The 23,629-nt window shown below is 36.4% G+C and overlaps 1 protein-coding gene across 2 annotated transcripts in view; it reads left to right on the top strand.

Moving 5' to 3' along the window:
* The window catches only part of DMD (dystrophin), a 978,378-nt gene that overhangs the window by 190,676 nt on the left and 764,073 nt on the right, over positions 1-23,629 (top strand). For both annotated transcript variants that reach the window (XM_063392999.1, XM_063392994.1), the window contains exons 5-7: positions 1,127-1,219; positions 8,237-8,409; positions 16,582-16,700. In XM_063392999.1, the coding sequence (XP_063249069.1) occupies positions 1,127-1,219; positions 8,237-8,409; positions 16,582-16,700 (385 nt within the window). The remainder of the gene's footprint in view (positions 1-1,126; positions 1,220-8,236; positions 8,410-16,581; positions 16,701-23,629) is intronic.

Genomic DNA, 23,629 nt, shown 5'->3' with positions numbered 1-23,629 from the left:
TTAAATGTAGCATGTTAAGTCTAAGTTCCATCTGGGAAACATCACAAGATTCTGGTGGTTAGAATAATAACCAGTTTTGTGTGCTTTTAGTACAAAATGTGGAATTCTTAAAGAAAAGAGCTCTTTGAGAGTTTTAGAGTTCTTGATAAAAGATCTAACTTTTAGTTTGTAAAAATTACCTATACATAGATGCATTAAAAAAATGAAAATAAAGCAGCTCTTTTTGAGGGTGCAAAACTTTAGTCAACTTGCAGATGTAACTTCGAATAACTTCAGAAGTGCGCTAGAGACTGCAGAATGTAGTTTGGGAGGAATGGAGTACTTTGACATAAAAACCATCACTTCTGACCATGAAAAATTGCATCTATGAAGCAGCAAGGATGCCAATTTTAGAGTCATAATTCTATCCAAGTGTGCAGGACAGCTTATAGTCCTTATAACCCTGAATTTGGCTTCCTTTTTCAGACAGTATAAAAAGTGGGGGAGGGTGAAGGATCATTTCCCATGTGGAGGAAGGAAAATTCCATTATGGTTAATAATGATGCATTATGAAATTTCAAATGCATGATGAAATTATGGAAAACAACATTACTAGATGAACTGTTATGGAAAAGACTTGCTTAGGTCACAATCACTGCTTTATCTGTATGCTAGAACATATCCTGTATATTTCTTTATACATTATAGAATTTAATTAAGGAAAATTAAGTTCTATTTTAATCTAAATATGTAATGTCTTGGGTTTGTAGGTTCTTACAGTGTCTAGATGTGTGTATTAACATTCAGTAAATTATATTATGTAAGGTAGTATAAAGCAGAGTACAGTTGTTCTCTCTGTGTGATTTGTAATTGTAGATGCTTAATATAAAATATATTTGAGTTATTATAACTATTACTTTTCATTTTATGTTTCACAGTATGTTGTAACTGGAATAATAGGAACTCCAGATCACTGCTGGTTTTTTTCCAGAACATTAATTGTGCCATTTATAAAATGTGAATTGTGTGTTTATGGAAAAACAGAAACCAAATGGGAGACTTACCTTAGCCTAGCCCTTCATCTGCTTGCAACCTCTTATGATTGTTATTAATCTTTTACAATTTTTTTTTTTTGTTTCTATAATAGGTTGATTTGGTAAATATAGGGAGCTCAGATATTGTGGATGGAAATCATAAGCTGACCCTTGGTTTGATCTGGAATATAATCCTCCACTGGCAGGTGAGTGGCACTGCTCATGACTTCCTATGAAATACCTTTATTGCACTGATCTTTTCCTCATTATTATCCAGCAAAAACCTACAAAGTAAACATAGACATTGCAATGTGGCAAATCAGCTAATATTATGCCAGTCTGCTTACATATGATTAATGATACTCAGAATATTAAGAAGACAAAATAGTTTTTACAGGATTAGCAGAAACTTTTTTGACTGTAATATCACAGTCAGATATTGCAAGATATATGTGTTATCCTAACAAAAATGGATAGACAAAAGCCAATGTGGATTTCTTTTTAATCTCTTAAAAAGAGTGATTTCTCTATTTTAATGAAATAATCTCATCAGTTGCTTTTTTGCTGCTGACCCATCCTGGCAAGAATTATTTTTAGAACACTAAAAAGCTGCTAGACTGCCTATTTATTGAGGCAGATGTGGCTCATTTAGCTTCTTTTCTCTTTAGAGAGAAAGGGGGTTTGTGATGTGGATCTCATAAAAACCAGCATCGTAGATGAGGACACTTAACTAAAAAAATTCTGAGATGGCAGTAAAATCAAAATTCAAAAAGATCTAGCATCTAGATGCTTTGAATCTATGTGTTTGCACGAATCTGGGCTAAGAGTCTGTTCATTAGTGTTGAATATGTTCCCCAAGTGGTAATCCACAAATTTTTCATAGAATAACAAGAAAATAATAACAAACAACACTTAAAAGACTTTAAAACTGAAACACTGTTATCAAAAATCAGATGTGTATCATTCATCCAAGTAGGGAACATTTTTATTCTAATTTTACAGGATGACAGCAACAGAAAAAAGCTGCAGATAGTTAACTCACTTCTTCCTTTGTCTCCTGTTTCAATAGTTTTAGTTTAACTGCATAAAATTGTTCAAAATTACTTACTAAGAGCAGATGGAATATGATACCTAGCTATGCAACTTTTACCAATAATCCTTGAATCACTCTGTTTTAATTTGTAGAAATTAAGGACTGAGATGACTAATCATGTTCAAATTAATGCTGTGTTTTCTTCATATTTTATCCTGAAGCAAAGTGTTAAAGATTTGCTTTAGTATTAGCTGTGTACTTTTAATTTACTTACTTTTCAGTCATTCCCACCCTTCTTCTTAGTGTGTACCTGCACAGACACGCAGAAGAGACAGGTTCTGGTGTAGCCTGATGAGCTTTTTGCCAGCAGCCATGTCAAAACCAAAAGCCTTTTGTTTGCAGTGGAAAAGTGATTCATTTCAGGCTTCTTCTTGAGCCCAGTGATAGCTGTGGTGGCAGCTGTGCTGGTACCCATGGCTTCAGCTTGAATGGGGGAAAGGTCCAAGGATCATATTTACCAATCAGTGATTAAAAGTGTGACTCTGTCAGCACAGTCATAACGATTTCATCCAAGTTTTGTCTGTACTTGGAGTCCTGTGATGCCTTAAGGAGCTAGAAATGAAACAACACACTTTTGAGGCAATATCAGTATAGGAGGTGATTCAAAAGCTGGTCTTTAACTGGAGGCCTCAGCAACAAGCATGGAAAAATGTCCACCCCACATAGGGCAAATACAGTTTTAGAAGTTCAGCAGATTAGCATACTTGACAAGCATTCCCAATCAGAAGCACAGGTAGTGAGCTCCCTGCCCTTGGTTCCAGCCTTTTCCAGAACCTCCCCCTCTTTAGAGACTAAGTACACTTTGTTTATGAGAAACTGTCTCAAGATGCTGTTCTAACCTTGGTTCTCAGAGGATTTAACCTTGGTCCCCAGATTAGGACTGGGGCCTTTAGGAATGTATTCTGTCTTTCTGTCTAACAGAGTAGGTGAAAAGCTAGCTACAAATCTGTGTAGTTATACAATAATAGGCTACAGAGCTACAAATATGTGAGAATATATAAAAGCAAAAAAGCAAAAATCAGTTTGGCATCACTGTATTTCATTTTGTTCTAGTTATGAAGTACTGAAAGTGACCTGCACCTTCTGGACTTCCCTTTTTATTCAAATTCTGTAAATAATTTTAGAGGTTTTTTTTTTTTTCTAAAGAGTATCTGAAACATGATTGGCAACAAGAAGCCATTATTAAATAATAACCCTGGTGCTGTTGCTTAATGATGAGTAATTTAATAAGAAAATAGTCAAATGGCAAATTTACATTTTGGCTTTTCTCCTCAAAAAACCCAAAACACTCAAGAGCCATTTGTTTGCTATTTCCCTCAAGGTATTGGAGGAGTTCAAAGTAAATTTGCTTATTTACAGCTCTGTGGAAAAAGTCTATTCTTTTCCAGGTTTTCCTTCACATTTTGCTGTCAATTGCATGATCTAGAATATGTTTGTGATTGTTCTGCCCTGTTTATAGGTATATATGATCTTACATACTGACAGAATTTATGGTGATACACAGCTCTAAATTTCTTAAGAAATTCTTCTTCCTGTTGGTTTGCCTATCACAGATTGTCCCTGGCAAGCAGCAGCTGGAAACACAATAAATTGTTCATGCAGAGTTCAGGGCCACCAAACTTATCTGCCCCTTGTCTCAGCTTGGTAAAATACCAAGACTACTATATTTGTTCATGGTCTGTGGAAGACTAAAGACAAATAAATAGGAATACACAGGCTATTTGATGTAGTGCATGCTTGTGTAGTTTGTATTTGTTGGTGCAATCCTGCTTTTGCAGATGCTGAGAAAAGTCACTTAGAGGAAATTCATCTGTCTACATCTAAAACAAAAAAGAACAAAAAAACCCCAAGATTATTGTTTGTGTGGACACTTGTGTTGCTGCAGATGAACAGGCAAGAAGCTTTTCCATTTTCACGTCCTGCCGCCAAGACCACATAAAGACACAACTGTACTTACACAGGATGACATGATGGTCTCTTACAGAAACCTTAATCTCTTTGTGCAAAAACAGTTTTTAAAAAGAGATGGTAGAAGAGAGGTGCATGAAAGGAGTAATGCCAGTGCTAATCCAAATGGATATCAGCAGTCCCATTGAGGAGAGGCAGGGTAGAGGTGGTAGAGGCACTGCAGCAGACAGGATTTGATGCACTCTTATCTCTGTGCAGTGGAAATATCATGGCTTTCTGTATCCCCTGTTGTGATTCTTTCTTATCTAGCTTGTTTTTTTTCACATTATTATTAAAAGTTTTCCTGAAATGGAGCCATTGTTCTGAGCTGAGCACCTGGTGCCAAAGCTCTTTATGGTACTGAATCCATCAGACCCTATTTCCTTGAAGCTGCTGCTCTCTTTCTCACAGTTCTGTGTTCCCAGCCTCACTGCAGCGTTAACATTTAAATAAAAACAGAGGAAAGCTATTAATTTCTGAACTGTTATATTTGATAAAATCTTATGAGAGTGAAAAAACATCCAGAAAAAGCAACAGAATGGATCTATACAAAAGGAAATATTTCAGAGGGCAGCATTTCAACAGCTGTCAGTCTCATTTGCAGACTTATTAAAAGCATCAGGGTTATTGCACACATCAGTATTTTAATATGAATAACCTTTTTACTTAATTTTTATTTTTGATTATGGAAATGAAATGCTTTTGTCAATCCACCTTGAATCAATGAACAAAGAATATCTTTTACTTTGATAGGTGTCTTGAATATCTATGAAAATGTCCTTAAAAGTGTTCTATCAAATGCACTTGGAGAGAGTTTTGTGGTTCTAGCTATAAAAATGTAATCTATGCAGTCAGAATACCTGAAATCTAGCAGGTAAAAAATGCAAAGTTATTCTGTCCAGGAGATGTAAGGTTCCTATTCTATTAAGAAAAATGAAAAATTCTCTCTTTGTGAATAGTTTTCTTTTTAGATTATCTCCTCCCTCCCTCTTTTCTAGGGTCGGGCATATTGAAGCTAAGTGCCATTCTTACAAAGTGTTACATGCCTGAGCTTTGGTTTTAGGTGACAGAGCTGTAGTGTGAGCCTGGGCTCATGCTGTGTTCCTTGTCACCCTGCACACACAGCAACACACGCCCAGATTCCAGGACACGGCATTCCAGTGGGAAGATCAAAGGTCCATTGCTGCTGGGAGCCAGGGCTGGCTGTGCTGCCTTTGGCCACAGTCTTCATGTGGTGACAAGAGTGGCAGTGCTCTTGTTCTGTCCACAGCTTTCCTTCTGGCAGCCTGGCTTGTCAGAAGCCAACTCAGTGATGTCCTTTCTCCCCCTTCTATCAAAATTTAATCTTTTCTTATTGCCACAGCACATGTCCTTTCCCCAGGAAGAGCAAGTGTATCTGTTCTCTGGAAGTTAGAGTTTGCTACACCTGAAAGCTTTGTGTCCTGCCAGGATACACTGCGTTAGAAAGGAGAGGTAACAAAGACATGAGCAGCAGAGGTCAACCCATCACCTGGCAGCATGAGGCAGAGGCACTTTGAAACAGCTGTAGCACTTGAGCCTGGATGCTGAGGGAGTTTGTCTGTCTGAAAGCTCTTCCAGCTGACAGGAGCACATCTCTATGTGCCGCTTTTCCAGCAGTGCATTAACCGAGAAGCCTTCAAAAGGCTTTCCTTTCACCAAAATGTCAGGCAGCCGTGCTGTGCTCGGCACTGCTCCTCCTCAGCACCCAGCCATCCTGCAGAGGCAGGGCACGGCGCTGCCGAGGTGCCAGGGGATGGCAGCGCCCCTCAGGACACTCAGGGGACACGGTGGCTCCAGCTGCAGGAGTGGAGTTATCCACCAGTTCTCACTGAAGAGGAAGGGGCCTCAGCACTCAGGGTGGGATCAGACCCTTTTACTCTGTTATTTTAAATGTCTGACTTTCCCTGGGAGGCAACAAAAAAATCATGAATTTAACAGTCTTCACTCTTGCAAAGAAATGCTGGAAAAAGAGAGCAAAACTTTATCCACTGTAAGCATATTTGACTCAACAAGGTGAGACTGAAAATGTTTTGTATCTATTTACAGAAAAATAAAAATAAACGCTGGGTTTGGATTCATCACCTGATTCTTCTGAATAATTGCCTTCCTGATGGCACATTTTTAAATTAATTTTGTCTAATCATCTCTGTTCATAGACATAACTCCTTTCTCTTTGATATCAGCTCAAACACAATCAATTCTGTGTTATGAATATATATATTTCTAAATATGGTATTCTTGCATTCATTCAGCTATCATTTAATGCAAATGTGTGTTGTATTGTTCAAACATTAGAGTTTGCTTATAATATTCAGAAAAATTTGCATTTGTAAATATAAACATATGATAAAAAAAAAAATTAACAATGAACAGTAAAATCTCAGCTTGGATACATCTCCTTAACTGTAACTTCAGTATTTTCTAGTCTTTCATATTGTTTAAGTTTGGTGCAATAGCTGAAAATTCCAAAAGTTTGTTATGATTTTTTTTTTTAGGATCCAGCTTAATCCAAAAAACAGGATGCTGTATTTTTATAGTAGTGAAGGTGCCTGAGAAAACAGAAGCCAAATCTCAGCTTCTTGCTACATTGTGTAAATCTACTTTGGCATCTCTCAAAAATAAAGACACTAAAAATATTGTCAGGAAATTCAAAACACCCACTCAGACATATGAAGCAAAAATAAAGAGTATATTTCCTAATTTTCTTACACTTTATTTTCTGTCTCCTGATGTAAAAATGGAGACAACTATAAAAAACTTCTATTCTTTTCTGGCAGAATTTATATTAATTTTCATTGGTGCAAATTACAATCCAAGACTAAAATCAGGAACATATCCCATGAAATTTAGAGAGGATAAATTTATCCTTCCATCTTAGAAACTTAATAATGTGTAAAGTAAAGTTTACATCTAAGTCTCAAGATGAAAATTAAAAGCACAGGTACTCTTTGGGCAATATGGATTTGAGATGCAAACCCAAGATGTTGTTTCAGGAACTCATATCTTCACAAAATCAAATGATTGAATTAATTACTGCGAAACTAGTGAGCAACTTACCGTACTCAACAATAAAAGGTTATCTCTGCTTTTTCTTCAATATCATGGTAATTAATTGTTGTTGTTGTTGACTGTTCTTTCAGATTACAGCTTCTGCTTATTATCTTAATTTTTTTTAAAGTTTCAAAGTGATGCAGTCTTTATCATAAAGTAGATTCTGCCCTGTATGTGATTCTTTGTCTGACTGATAGTGGCAGCAGAGCAATTCAGGGAGAAAATGATAAAGAAATGCAATATTCCCTAAGTGAGTAAGCAGCAATAATCAACTTTATAGTTAAATTAGATCTTAGGGAATATTTTATAAGAGCTGCTATTCTAAAAGATATATGGAGAAAGCAATGATTTAAAAGGTGTTACTTTACAGGAAAATAATTTTTAGTAGAATTTTTATGTACTCTTTTATTAGTAAGAAATTGATAGGAAATAAGAAATCTACTGCATTATGTCAAACTCTAGGATAATATTTATAAAAGCCTTTAGTAAAATAATAACTGTAGATGGATAAACTCTGTAGTGAAAAAGGAATATTAACTTCATTAAAATACTAAAATTGAAACATATGCAGTACTCCTTTAATGCGTGCAATGAAATGGACTTTTTATCCCAGTGCATGTATGCAAATGTCGTTTGCACCTTTAAGTCAAAAACATTATCTACTGTGCACTGAGGAAATTTATTTTGCCTCAGTACTCTTTCAACTCTTTCAATGAGAGAAGAATGCAATTCATAATTTTATCAGCTTTTGCTGTAATGCATCGTGTTAACTAAGGGTTTATTTCCAGATCAGAGAAAACCACAAGGAGAAATACTTAGTTTGAAGGAGCTCTGTTACCACGAGTGATGCTAACAAATGTTCCTTCTCTGTCCCTGCTTCACCTGTGGCACAGGGATGAATGCATTCAGTGCATGACAGTAGCTGTTGTCTTTAAACATTCAGAATTGATTGCTGTCATTAAAATTGTGAAAACAAGTATGTTCTTTAATTACTTAGGAGCTTTTCCTTTAAGGGTGAAATTTATTTAACTGAAGGCTTTTCATTTCAAGAAAAGAAATAGTCAGCTTTTAATGAGTTCAGTCATTGATCAAATCCTGTCTTTTATTGCAGGTCAAAGATGTAATGAAGAACATCATGGCTGGGCTGCAGCAGACAAACAGTGAGATGATTCTGCTGAGCTGGGTCCGCCAATCGACTCGCACTTACCCACAGGTCAACGTCACCAATTTCACCACTAGCTGGTCTGATGGGTTGGCTTTCAACGCACTCCTCCACAGCCACAGGTGGGAAAAGTGGCTTTTCACTGTTCCAGTCAGCTTGTGACAGAGGGCTGTAACAGGGCTTGAGGATGGTCTGCTATGTGGGGGATTTAACTGCTTCCTCTGTGGATGTTTCAGCAGTCTTTTAAATGACCAACTGTTTGGTTTGACCTGGGTGCTGCATTTTGTGTCCTATTAGATCCTCTCATGGAGGGAGAGCTTTCCACAGCACAGCCAAATACACACAGCTCAGATCCTTTTCTGGAATTTCAGTGTGTATACCAGGAGGACAGTCTCGAGGAGTACAGCCTTGGAAACTTGAGAAGAGCAAGGATCCATAACTAAGCCTTTGAGGTTGTCCCAGAGAAAGAAGGAGATTTTCCTGTGGGTACTTAGAGGGGGAAAATGTGGTGTTTGTTGAAAGCCTCTCATAGCTGCTGAGTTGAAAGTATGGATTTGCCTCGCAAGGACACAGCTGGAGAAGGTAGCCTTTGTTTTCAAAACCTTTCATGTTATTCCACCAGCTGATTTGAGATTTTAGCCTCTCTCAGAAGTTGCCTTCTTCTAGTCTATGCTGTATGAATCTCTGTCTGTAGAGATTCAGAGTTCTCTGGGGGTTCTGTGTACGTGGCTTAAGGAAGATGTGCAAATCAATCTATCTGAAAGACCCATTTCTTGCCACTGCCGCTTCTAAAGCAGGATTACATTTTACAACGTGATAAACCTCCCAACCTCTCTTTTCTGACTAATATACTTCTCTCTTAAAAGGAACTGTCCTGCAAGGTTGCTGACTGCTCAAATTATTAGGGAGTAGATCTTTTTAACTGTGTAGTGGTTTAAACACCATCCAGAAATTAAACTCCAAATAAGCCACTTCCTTTCCTCTGCCCCCTCTGGCAAAGGAGGAACAAAAATAGACTTTGGCTTGGGACCACAATTTAGCGAAAGCAAACAGCAGTGGAATAAGAAATGAACAGCAACAACAGCAACAGTAATCACAAATGTATACAGAAAGAGAGGGTGTTTTTCTCACAAAACGATGGTCACCCCTTGACTTGGTTCCACGTGGCGGCTGGAACAAGAAGATGACAAATGCTCCCTACAGGCCATGTACATGTGGCTTCCCCAGACAAGGTGACTGTTTCCACATGCTGCTCCATGTGGCAGCTGGGAGCAAAGGCAGGGTGGTTAGGAGGGCTCTCCAATCCCAGGACAATGGGAAAAACTGACAAACTTAGAACAGGTTTCGAGCACACCAACCGCATTCCATCCAGGGAGCCACAACTGTATTTTTCCCTAAAATTTCCATACCGTTGTAACCTCTCTTAGGATGTGAATATAACTTCCCACTTTCCTCTGATTTTACCCCCAGTCACCTTTCCACAAATCTTTCCACCTAGAGACAATATCAGATTGCCTGTTTCCTGATTAGGGTATCTGATAGTCAGGTATTCAGACTGCATGCTCTGCAGAGCTATGTAATATCTGGTGTCTGAAATCAGTAATCAGAAATTCTTTTTTGTCCTCTGTAGGAATAGCTTCAGAAGTCTGAACAGAAGAACTTATTCAGGATCAGTCCCTGGCTGGGGAGTGCAGTTGCCTGTAAACCACACTGGGATTGTCTAGACAGATCTCTGTGTCCTATGTCAGACTTTGTGAACTGCTGTGTTCAGTTCAGTGTAAAGTTCACCAGAGGAACATTCATTTCCTGCTTACTAGAATTTATGCACTTTATTCAGGTTTTGTAATTCAGGGCTGTAAAACTTAAGCCTGCTTTTACTCTTCTTCTGTCTGCTGCCATAAATCTTGCATAGCTTTCTGCACAATGTGCCTATTTTCAGTAGAAGTGAAGAATTACTCCACTGAAGTCTTGTCTCTTGCCCAGTAGTTACTGCACTTATCTGGGAAATGGCAAGTGTTCAGTCAGATTCCCGGAGGCAAGTCTCCAAGACACACCAGTCATCTTCTGGACTTCAATCACAAAGTTCTCTGCAAAAGTTTCATTTCTTCATTTCCTCCAAAGCCCTAATGCAGTAGTTTTTGAGATGAAGCATTGATGTTTGATTTTTGTTGACTTTGCATTTCATGTTTGGTTTGTGGGAACACTGCATTATCCTTCAAGATTCCAGATGGAATCAATTAAATAGGTACACCAGGACGTTCATAGTGCTTGGGAGCTCCTAACTGTATCCTATAATAATAAAAACCTTCTCTAAGGAGCCTAATTCAATCACTCTAAGAAGCTGGTACATTAGAGACTTGTTGGGTCTCAGAGTGTCTTGGATTTATTGCCTAAAGAAGACAGTTTGATTATACACTGAAGAAAAGTTGTCCCAAGAGTGATTTACAGGAATTCTCAGAGAAATCTGGTGTCTCACACATCTTATGCTTTATAAATATTTTGTGATTTACTTGCATAGAATGAGAAACACTCTGATGACGAAAACTCCTGAGTTTAGCTCCTCTGTTTTCCCTGATCAATTTTTCCAGTTTGTTTTGGGATTTTTTAGAATTCCCTATTTCTCCAGTTCTCCTGCTCTGCTTCTTTCTTGCCTGTTTCCTTGTTCTCCAAAAACTTTTGTCCAGATGCTCTCTTCTTTTTTTCCTTTCATCCTCTGACTTTATTCCTCTGCATTGACAGGAATGCAAGCAGAGTTAATCATAAGAAAGGATAGCTATAGTCTGAAAATCAGGTATGATATTTAACTGATACAGTGGACCTGGTACCTGGTGGGTGCACTTTTCCCCAATTTTAGCTCTATTCCTAGACTTCTATAAAAAACAAACTAAGAAAAAAACAAAACAAAAACAAAACCTCCAAAATCCATCTGAAAACCCCAAACACCAAAAATCTCTCCAACACAGAAAGAGTGATACTACACAAGGGTTTTTTCCATAATATTTAGACTCTGAAAATGAGGGTAAATTTTGTGGTAGCATTAAAAGTATTTATTTTTCAGACCAATCTCTTTCCTTTATGGATGGTGATGTTTTCATTTCTCTTATATAATGTTTTCAGTGATGAACAGGTGGCTTTTTGTTTTGGTTTGTAATTGTTTTGTTGGGGTTTTTTTTTAAGAGATTCAGACAGTAATGTGAAATTTGCATCTGGATGAATTTTCCAAGCACATCCTTAAAGGGATGGAGATAGAGCAAGAGACTATCATGAAGCACTGATCACAGAGTATGCTGTGAGAGCAGTGGAAAGCTTTCTCATACCAATCCCTAGCTTTAAGTTTACTATTTTGATTGGATCAGATTTTTCTAATGCTCTTTCTCTGTCATTTTATAAAGGGGTTACTTTAGGTAGATTTTTCCCATCTCTGTAATCACCATGTCTCCATGGACATTTAGGTTCTTTAGCAATTGCTTTCAACACTGAGTGCAAGAAGCAGTAGAACACAGGTCACCTGGAAAATCTGCAAGGACACATTAGTGAGTCCAGAATTTGAATTTTCAGGATATAGGCTTGGCACATGATCTCTTGAATGGTATGTTCTGCACTGAACTGAAAAAAAACAGACAGCAGCTGTGGAGTGGCACGATCACCCTAGGAATATACAGAAAATAAAATATTTTGCTAATGAAGAGAGGTCAGTCCATCTACAATTGAAACTCTCCCTTCTTCAGGCTCCAGATCACTAAGACCTTTCTCCATTTACTTTAATCTTTATTCAGATGGATATCAGAGAGAGCTTTACCTCTTTAACTTTGTTGGGGCTCTTTTTCATTTCCCCTATGGCCCTGTAATCAGGATTGTGAAGTGGGAGCAGGTGGCATTCATTTTCTTCCTCCTTGCTTCTTTAAAGTGCTTGAACTTAGGCCAGGTGCCTTACAAATGAGCACTTCACTGCAGCTGTTCCTGCTTCAGGGTGCTAGAGTGAGGAGGGAAGGAAAATGACATCATCAAAAAGAGGTCCTGGACAGAAGCAAAAAAAAGTTTTTCTTCAGTAGTTTACAGAAAAAGTAAAGGCAAAAAGAATAGGTTGAAGAGGTTTGAAAATTATCTTCTTTTAGCAAATCACTAGGTTATGTATCAGTTACTCTTCCCAGACCTTTTTTAATTGTGAGAGTTCTGAAGACATGTACAAGATATTCTTGTCTGAAAAGCTAAAGTAACAAGCACAACTTTTCTATTGAAATGGGGATGGTAAATTTTATGATCTACATATGGCTATTTTCTGGCTGCAATAATGGAAAATTGTGGCTTGTCTTATCCAGGAGTTTAATTTCTACATAGAGGTCTGTCAGGATTTGTTTGTTGATAGTGAACTCCAGGTTAAATTTTCTCTCTCTGGCAGAAACAGTTCTGTTGTAAGTGAAGTGACTGGGGGTCAGAGGGGATGTAAGGAGTCTCTTTTTTACTTTCCTTTTCTTGGAAATAAGTTTGGAAAAAAATCAGGCTTTTGGGGTTTTTTTATTGTTTGTATTTCTGCTAGTGATAGGAAAGGACTGTTGGTACAAAAATTACCTTATGTTCAATAGAAATTTCAGTTTTTACAATGCAAACTTCTCCACTGAAGCCTTCAATCCTTTCAGTTTTGACTCTCCATTGTCTTTTCATAAACTAATACAAGGCTAGTGCTGTTTGAGCTGATTGATGAATAGCTGGATAAAGCTCTGCCTGTTCTACTTAATTTTAACTTCTTTGAAAATGCATATGGTTGTATTGTTCAGGAAGAGGAGTGAGAAATGCTAGTTATTTTTCCTTGAGTTTGCTTCCTTTCAGACAAGACCCAAGCTGCAGATATGAGAATAGATTTCATCTCCCTTGGTATTATTTGAACTACCTGGAGAGGACAAATGGAGGCATAGAATCAGTATTCCATTTCATTTCTTCCCTTTACTATTTTGTACCTTCTCACTCCTGTATTTAAAACTCCTTAGAAAGCTAATAAGAATTGTAATTTGAAAACCAGTTTCAGTGTTGTTTTGGGGCTTTTCAAAAACTATTTTCTCCTTACGATTATTAATCTTTTAACCTATAATATTTCTCACAATCATACTTGGCACTATTGCCACATAAATACAACCAGTGAAACATCCTGGCGCATAGCCCTGGGAAGCTGATGCCTTCAAGATGACATTATGACACTCTTATTCTAGTGATAGAGCTACTGAAATGTGTATAGCAGCATAATCTTTCAACAAAGGGAAAATCTGGAAAGTTAAATTTCTGTTGGAGTTGACAGAGATTTCTGAATTTATTTTTATTTTAATTAAATTGGTGCTTGCTAGAGCTGATTTGTGGCCATATACTGGTAAGTTGGCTTGGAATCTGTGCGCTCTACTTTATGTACAATACTAAGAAAATTGGTAAGAAATCTGACAGTGACTTACTAAAGCTTACTAATTCTCTTCTGGCTGTGTCTCAGAGGGTTCAATTTTTTGCTATCTGTAATGACTGGAAAGAGATGCTGCATGTCCTCTGCACAGGCAGCATACAAACTCAGCCCAGGTGTTAAGATGTGATGTTGTTTGAAACTCTTCTGAGAGCTGGAGTGTTTGCTTTTTAAAAGAGGAAAAAAAAAAAAGACCACAAAAACAAACTAACAAGAACTCTGTGTGTCTTATATTGAGAGTCTGACCTCTACAGATAATATCACGAACATAGTTTAAGACTATCTTGTTAGGTTAACTTGAAAATACCCTCCTGGATTATACAACAGAGAAGTTGGATGAAATTACCTATCTAAGATATTAATAATGATGACAGAGATTTTCTCAGGAGGAGTAAGACAATATTGTGACATTCCTCAAGGAGCAATTGTAAATATTCATGTTCTTGCCCAGTGGAGTCCTGACTGATTAAAAGTATGTTTCTGTATATAAAATATTGTATCACCAAACAAGAAATGATTATGTGAAGATAATGTGCTGCTCTGAACATTGCAGGTATACTTAGAACTTTAAGCCAGATTAAAAGAGAAGAACAAAAAGGAAAAAAGAAAAAAAAATAAATGGGGGAGGTGGTCTTTCGGATACAATTCTTTCCTCTCCTTGTCCTAAAGGCTTTTCTTACCAAGTATTTTTTTTTTTTACATCTAGTCTTTGTAGTATACATGCAACACATCCATGCTAAGCTTTTTGTAGTTATAGTAGACAACTTTGTGTTTACTGCAGTGTTCTCTCAGCTAAATTTGCTGTATGAGCTTGTTCATCCTATGCCTAGTGTTAAATTTGGAGAGAATAAGGATTTGAGTAATATCTGTGTGCTTGCAGAATGAGGTGTAGACCCCAGTCAGCAGCTGAGCACCCAACAGCCACTTGCTGGCTTCACCCCCTGTTCCCCCAGGACAGGGAAGAGAACAGGAAAAATGAGAGCAAGGAAACTCTTCAGTCGAAATAGAGACTCTTTTAATACATAAAGGAAAGGATAACAGAAAAACAAATGATGCAAAGGCAGTAACTGATGCCAAATCAAGCAGGAGACACGTCCCAGACAAGTAACCCCCAACCTCATTCCCTTTCTTTACCCAGGTGTTTATGTCTCAGCAAGTTCTATGGCATGGGGTGTCCTTTTTACTGGTTTGAGTCACCTGTCCTGGTTATGTCCCCTCCCAGTTCCTTGCCCTTCATTGCCCCACTGGTTTGAGGAAGATAGAGTGAAGGGAAAAAAGAGAGGGTCTTGATTTTGTGTAAGCACACTTTGGTAATACCTGGTTTGCTCTGAGCTCTATTTATCCGTAAATTGAAAACACAGCGTCATGTACACGGCTATGAACAATGGTAACTCCATCCCCAGTTAAAGAAGAATGGTCAAAAATATTTTTGGCCAAATTATGTACACCTAGTGTGTATTTTTATGTGCCTGTGTTTTGGTACGCAATTCCGTCTATGGGATCATAGACTTCATCCATCCATGAGTAAACCCAGAGATTACTACCTAAGTTTCCTCTCCATTATCCACCTTGTCCCCAGCCAGATTTAATATTAAATTAACATTAATTTGTATTTTGGAGTTATTCTGCATGAGGGAAGGAGAAAACTAATATTTAAGCATCTATGCAGAGACGAGTGACATAAATTAGTTGTTGCTATGTAAATCACTCCCCTCTCAGAAAAATGTGGATAGCAAAGGTACATAACTGGAGAATAACTGCTAGATAATGGACATTTTTTTCTTTACTCTCTTGACATTTTTACAATATGATGTAGTGAACATTTTCTCCATTTTTTATAACTCGGGAGACTATTTAAAATTAACTTCCAAAATTAATAAAAATATGAGTAAATCTGTCAGTAATTTCAAAATTTAAATTGTGTACATGTGCTTGATTTATCTGTAGTTAAAATTATACATTTAAATGTCCTCTGATTTAGAACACTATATTGAAGTCACAAATAGCATAGTTGTTTTTCTTCGTATTACATGCACAGTAATTACAGGGTATTTGATTAAACTTTATTTCTCCAGAGTGCCTGATAACAAATTCTGATTTCCTAATGGATTACTCCCAGATGAAAAGCCAAAGATTGTGCTGTACTAACATTATTTATACTGCAAGTAGTGCAGCTGCTAATGCAAGGTCCCAGACTATGCATCTGAGCTATAATTCAGTTTTGGTCATTCTGTCCCTGTAAGAGCATGTAAATTGCGACTTGGCAGTGTTAGGGTAAGAGTTGAACTCTGTGTTCTTACAGGTGTTTCCCAACCCAAATTTTTCTATGATTCTATGAATTTTTTAACCAGTTGATGGGTTGCAATCTGATATAACAGTGAGCTGGTATCACAAAAGCAGTTTCACTCTTAGAAATATTAATTGAAATGAAAGACTGGGAGGTGGGGAGAGGAGGAAGGTTCCCCAGATGGCCTCAGCAGTTCTTTCCTGCCACGTGCCAGTTGTGATAGCTTGGCCACAGCACCAGATCTTCCCACTCAGGCACTGATTGGGACTGGAATGAAGGAGCCCATGTGCTGTGGGGGAGAGCAGCAGGGCTTCAGGGATGTGAGGTTATAGGTCCTTGGGACTTGGTGGAGAATAAGAAACATGGACAATGTGATTGTGGTGGACATGGATGAGAACAGAATGCAAACCCATTAGAAACTGAGCTTCATTAGTCCCACACCAATTAACATGACCTTTCATTACAAAAATAAAAAAAAAATTATGTTGATGCTTAGCTTTTGAAGTACATGAATAAATGTAAGACTAAAAAATAAGTAACTTGTTCTTCCTTTTATTTTTGTTTTAGACCAGACCTATTTGATTGGAACACTGTTGCTTCTCAGCAGTCACCTGTACAACGATTAGAGCATGCATTCAACATAGCCAGGCAACACCTGGGAATAGAGAAACTCCTTGATCCTGAAGGTTAGTAGAAAACGTGTTGTTTGTAGTTTTTCTGTTGTGGGTGGGTTTTTTTGGTTTTTTGTTTGTTTGTTTTGGGGTTTTTTTTCTGGTTTTTCTTTTCTTTAAGTGGAAAACGAGTTTTGCTGTGCATCTGATGATAAGTTAATTTCAATTCTTTTTTTTACACAAGAATTTAACATTTTGCGAGATAAATTATAAATTAAAGTAAAATCCTTTACTTATAGTGCTACCTTTGTGCTCTATTGAAACAGCATAAAGCTGCCTGTATGTACATGCTCTGAAGGAATTATTTTTAGATTTGGGACCAGGGTTTTAATATGCATGCACTGAATTGGAGGCATCTCGGAAAGTTGATTTCTGTTTTGAAGGTTTAGAGCATCTCCAGCTTTTATATCTTCTGGAAAGATCTTGAGTTCAAATTACCTTTTAATGTATATCCAAAACGTGTATTCAAACTCTAGATACTCATATTTTTAAATATGACTTCAATTTCTCTGTATGTTGAAATTTTATCAGCATGACATATCTCATTATCACTGTCAGTTAATCTTAGCTGTAATATGATTACCTATTTTACCTTGACTATCTTTTATACATGCTTAGGCAGTCATGTTTGAAAGGTTCCTTGTTTTTCAGATGTTCCCTTGAATTTCATAGATGTCTATATATTCTCTGACATAGCTTCTGCATTGCTAAGAGACTAGTAAAATTCTCTCAGAGGATATTCCTGAAACCTTCTTTACTCCAAGGCAATTGGAACAGCTGTTATATTAGATATATGTGTGTGTATACACAGACAGGGGTTTTTTCCATACAATGGAAAAAAATACAATTTCCACTTTACTGTATTTTTATGAAATTTCCTAATAAGACACTAATAAATGACTTTTCTCTATGTTCTCAGCAATTCACTCATGGTGAGTGTTTCATGGGAAGAACTAGTATTTAACAAAATGCAAAAATAAATTTAAAGATGACATTGAGTCTCTTAATGTTTAAGTATAGTTGGATATGTCTCAATTGTTGACTAATAACATTGTAACCCGTATATTTCCCTAGGAGAACTATTGGAAGTATATGTAGTTGAATGGCACAGCTTTGCTTGCCTAGTACACTCTTTATTTTCTAGAATTCAGTTTTGGTGAACCTCTGGAGGAAGAGGTTGTTTTCTACTTGCTAAAGCATGGGATTGAGCTTGTAAACTCTGAATGAGATTGGAATTGAAAAGTGAGCTGTGCAACTGAATCGATGTAGTCACAGTGTTTTTTATAATTGGTTAAACTTTCTTCTTAAAATAGATTAGTGAGTAAGTTATTTTCTCTATGCAAGAGTCACTTCTGATTAAACATTTTGTTCCGGTTTTGGCAAAGATACTCGCAGTTGTTGAGCCAACAACTGAAAAACTCTTAAACATTGGTGGTTTTCCAAATGTCTGCTGTAATTATTTGCTGTTCAGTGTTGTAAATCACAATGCTAGCCACCTATTTCTTTTTTCCCCTCTGTAAAACATTTCAAAAGGAAAAGTACATTTTGTACCTGTTTGAATACATGAATATGAGGAACTGTAACTGTTTTGTTTGTGATAGCAAATTTATTTTTAGATTGAAAGCCAGAATTTCTGGTATTCATGCAAGGGAGGAATCTTGTTTGAAGGGTCTAGAATATTCTTTCCATAATTTTACATTGTATATTTGTCGAGTCTCCTAATTAGGTACTCAAATATCTCCTAATACCATATTGTGGAACAACACTTCCTTCTCTGGCTGCAAAATGCTAATGTATTACAAAAAAAAGGAATATGCAGTGGTGAAACATTATTTTCATGTAATTTAATACCTGTCAAAACAGCACGTGTGAACACTTTAAAATTTAATTTTGTTCATTAAGTGTCTGCTGTCTCAATTTTGAAAATATTAAATAGAAAGGAAGCCACTATTCAGTAAAGGCCTACTTTTCTACACCCATTACAGTTTTCAGAAAAGAAAGGGTTTGGGGTTGAGTTCTGAAATGACTGATGATTGATACATGTTGAAACAGATGTCTAGGGAGTCTATCTTAGCAATTACATTTTGAAAAATAAATATTTACACTCAGTCAAACTGGTTTTTTAGGTTATATAAGAATTTGGCTTGTTTCTGAGGTTGCTGATATTTAGACTCTGTCCCATGAGAAAAAGTTAGTTTATTATAAGGTTGTTGATATTTGAAGTCTATCCCGTGAGCAGCTTTTAAAAGAATTTTCAGAATTTGATCTCCATTTCAGTCATCAAAGTGGTGAAGATAATTTACATCTAGGTATTTCTTGTAAAAACTATGTTGTGTAAGTTAAAGCTTTTGTATCTGGATGGGTTTTGGAGTCATGCAGAGAATATCATTCCTGCTATTGTCCTTACTTATACTGGCTACCAAGAATACTTGTTTTAATCACGGTTTAGGAAGTCCTGCAAGGAGCAGGTAAATAGGCTCAGTGATCTCTTTGAGTCACTTCCAACTCAACCTATTTGTGGTGTTTTTGACTGAATGCTGTCAGTGAGTGAAATGCAAGTGCATTTAAATATCTATCTGGTGTTCATTATTGTAGTACTTTCAGACTGTAGAGTAGGAGAGACAACAAGAGGAAAATACAAGATCAGGTAGAGGAAATTAGTAGATGTTAGATGGTTTTGTTTAGAAGAAAGTTGTCAAAGACCTATGCATTAGTGGGCAAGATTCAAAACAAAAAAATGTGTTTGCAAATCAAGTTTTTTAGGCCAACGTATCCCAATGTAATTTCTAATGACCTGCTGTCATAGGCATTTATGATTATGCAGGTAAGACATTTTAAATCTCAATAATGCTCTCTGTGATCCTTTCAAATAATAAATGGTTATTTTGCATTGCTTGCTCAAAACTAGTATTTGTTGCCAAATATTATTTGCCCAAACCAGATTGTTTATATATTGATTTCTGGTCAGATTTAAATCACAAAGTTAGCATATGGAAAACTCCTAGCACAGTTGTGTGTATTTTTTTAATGCTATTTTATTTTCTATCTTTTTTAAAATTAAAAATAAAACTATTTTTGATACAACTAAGGAAAATTTCTAACTGATTTGTCAGACTTCTGTGATAATTGTGATTTTCTGGATGTAAGTTTGACTTGCCCACTTTAGAAAAGATTTTGGTTGACTGTTTTCAGCATAAATAGTTCAGGTTGTCATTCCTTTTTCTCTTGAATTTAGAGTATTTTAGGTATAAATAATATAACCTTGGAACACTTTTCCAAGTTTTTAAGTCTCTGTGTTTCACACTCATTATTTTAAGCTATTGTTATGTAGCATCAATTAGTGATTAAGATATTTGCCATCTTTCCTGGTATGAGCTGACTTACGACAATTTTGGCAAAAGACTTAAAACATCTTAAGCAAATTAACCAAATGATGATGATACCTGTAATTTCAACTTTTATGTATTAAAGCTTAAATCAAGCTGTTAAGATTAGTCTGCGTCTTTTAAGAACCTGGGCTTCCATTTTTAAGTAGTTAAATGGTTCTTTGTAAATGTTTATCTGTACTGAATTTGTGGAGGAGTGTGAGTCCAGTCTTCACAAAAAACTTCGGAAAGTATACTAAAGGTTATTATGTTGTTTGTTGTATTTTCACTTTTTCTGGAACATCTTTAAGAATTTTAACCAAGCAAGGAACAGAACAAGCAAACAGCTACAGGTGTTGTGGTCAGCAACATGTAACAGTTAGATATTATTTGCTGTATAATGGCATTTATGCTTTACTTTGGCATAAAATACTCATGCCACGGTGGAACAGAAGGATCTTTTGAGGAAAAGGAGGGAGAGATCTCTCAGAAAGTGCACCTGGGAAAAGATCTGAGCTGTCCTCTTTCCCCTTACAACAACTGAGTGCTAGTGTGGTGGCAGCAGAAGAGTTTGTGTGCTTCCTTCTAGCTATGAACATCTGATTTTTGGTTTAATGAACTTTTCCCTGCTGTCGCTGTCCTGTGCCTTGTGCTTGTTTGTGCTAGCCCCATAATAAATAGGCTATGAAGTTATATAATTTCTGCTGTCCTTTTTAGGTAATTATCCAGTTTCTTATACTTTGTGTAGCCTGGTTAAAAAAAAGACCTCATTTAATCAATCCCAGTCATATTTTCCGTATTTTTCCTTAATTTGCACTGATGACATGAGTTTTTGGCACCATGATTAAGTGATAATGAGACTCAGACAGTTTTTTATTTGATAACTTTTTTTGTTTGATCTTTACTTCCTATACTTCTGTATCTCAACAGTAATGGATTCTACCATATCGAGCACAAAGAAGAGGGGAAAAAAACCTCTCAGTGGTGTAGTTCATCATGTTGTTAACCATGTCTTTACTCAGTAGTTGTAGACAGTTGTAATAATGAACATATTCAGTTCATTTTAATACCCTTGCTGCTATGTTTTATTCCAGGGGATTATGAGAAATTTGAGTTTTTTCTATTGTGTTCTAAAATTCAGCAATGTTTTGCCCAATACAGTGTCAAGGTGGGGGGATATTTTTATTTCTTTTTTTTAATGCAGGTGGCATACAAGTCACATGAGCAACATTTGATATCATGATTTTGAGAATAGTAAAAAAAAAAAAAAAAAAAAAAAAAAAAAAAGTGTCTCAAGCCTAGAAATCATTATGTCAGTTGCACAAAAATCCTATAATGGTTAGAAAACACAATTAACAAGTATTCATTTTTTAAGGCTCCTTTTGGTTCTCAAAGCCAGGAATGGTTTTGGTTAAATAAGAGGAAAGTCTACAGGATTCACAATTAAAAGTGCAGCATTAACATCACAACCTTTTAAATATTGTTTTAATGTTTGTCAGCACAAATTTCAGCTCTAGTTCTGGACATGCCATCAAGGCACATCAGGAGCTTTGTCTTTAGTTTGTAGCACAGATATGAACTGCAGGACGAGAGCAGGTCTATGGAAATGCCTTCAAAAACAGCAGTGTAAAGGGTGAACTTTAATATGGATGAACTTGTAATACATACATTTTCCAAGTGCTTGCTATTTTGATCTATATTATTGTTGTAATATTTTATGCTGCACTTTCTTGTGACAAATATTTGCCTTCAAGATTAAACTGCATTTCTTCTTTACCCACTGTTGAGGTGAAAGTTGTGGTTTTTTTCTTTGCAGTCTTGAGCAAATAGAAATAGTCAACAAAAGTAGTAAATTCACTGGACACCATCTAACCTCACTTTATCTTCCAAATTTGTGAGTAGATTTATTACTGTTTCTTTGACCTGTAAGCAATTGAGTTAACAAGAGATGACTCAATAATAAGTAACTTTTACACATTTCCATGGAAATAAAGGGCTTGAAGAGTACTGCACTAAGAGACTCAAAGACAAAATAGGCCCTTCCTCTTATCGGTGGGAAAATCTAAAATTGGTGTGATTTACTTTGGAGAGGGGCACATACGCTGCAAAAGAAATTGTAAGACTTTCTATTACAAAGAGTGTGCAGTTTATAATATAATTTGAACTACTGAACTTGGAGTTATAAAGAGCTCTGTGGTAACCTTGCGTTGCAGCTGCTATTGCAAGTAGTTCAGCGATGGTTAGCAAAGTATACCTAGAAATAGGAGCTGTGTTAAAATATGTGCAGAATCTAACAGTGGTGACACATAAAATGTTTTGTGAATAAAAGTAGGGGTAGTATTAATGTAACGAACTGAGGATAGGTATCCTCATATTTCAAGATAATTGTCATATTTGTCTTGGATTTTTAGTGATGGCGTAATTCAGGCATACTACTACATGTTTCTGTAAAACCGTGTCTGAGCTTGTAACTATGTTATTTAAATTGATAAGCCTCACTGACCACAGCTGTTGTTCTTCACATGATGCTGAGAGAATTTTGGATGAGGTACTGGAATGTCTTCTCTCATTTCTCAGCTGCATCTCCTGTCCAGCTTCTTCCAAGGTGAGAAGAAGCAGATTGGGTGTTGCAGTTACTGTACAGAACACAGAGATGTTTGTGCTGTGAGCCTGTTTTTTGACAATTCTTTGCTTTCCTAAAGCTTTGGGTTTAGCACACTATGACCTTGCAGCCCCAAGCATAGAGACACATCAGAAAAAGCAATATTCTAAATTCTTCTTTTCTTTACATCTATATACTTATTCTATGAGTAGCCTCCTGGTCTTGCTTAAGCAGACTATTCCCTGCTTGTTGCATGGTCTTTCTGCTACTTGGGAATTTACAGTTTTCTACCCTTTTTTAAATTGGTTTTTTTTTCTTTTTTTTTTTTTTTTCTGGTTTTTTTGGTTTTTTTGTTTTATTGTGGAGGTTTGTTTGGTTTGTTGTTATAAAGAACTTGTTAAAATAAAAGTTTTTCTGCATTAATATGCTAAACTTCATTGCCTCTAGACACTGGCAGATTGTAGTAGTTGGTGTACTCTGACAATGACATAGGTTTTTTTGCCACTGCATCACAATGTCTGTAGTTTTCTGTCTGTCACTAATAATACTGTGGTTTAGCATTATAATTTTTTTCCTAGATATATCTCCTCTCTAAGAATGTAAAAATATTAAGGTTCAAATACTAATCAAGGTTCAATCTAGTGTTTTTTTCTTTGCCAAATTTCTCATGTGTGTTTTATGCTAGGACTTGATATATCCATAATCCATGCTTTAGGCTAGAATTAAGCATTTAGAATTAAACTCTGTAGCTTAATGAATGAAGCCCTTTGGAGCTGTGTACATAGTAGCTGGTTGCTCAGAATGATCACTGATGCAAGACAACTGAGATCAGTTATAACAGCATTATTTTATCTGAGGCATCAACACAGAGAAAAAAATGAGTTTTGCCTGTCTTAAAATCACAAAGGAAGAAGGAGGATTTTTTAGGTAACTGTTCAGCATATAGTCTGATGAGTTCTGCTGGTGCATAGCAATGC

Source organism: Prinia subflava, chromosome 3 (assembly GCF_021018805.1).
Source record: "Prinia subflava isolate CZ2003 ecotype Zambia chromosome 3, Cam_Psub_1.2, whole genome shotgun sequence".
NCBI classification, from domain to species: domain Eukaryota; kingdom Metazoa; phylum Chordata; class Aves; order Passeriformes; family Cisticolidae; genus Prinia; species Prinia subflava.
Note: the sequence above shows the minus strand (reverse complement) of the source record. Positions and strands in the feature narration are given on the sequence as shown.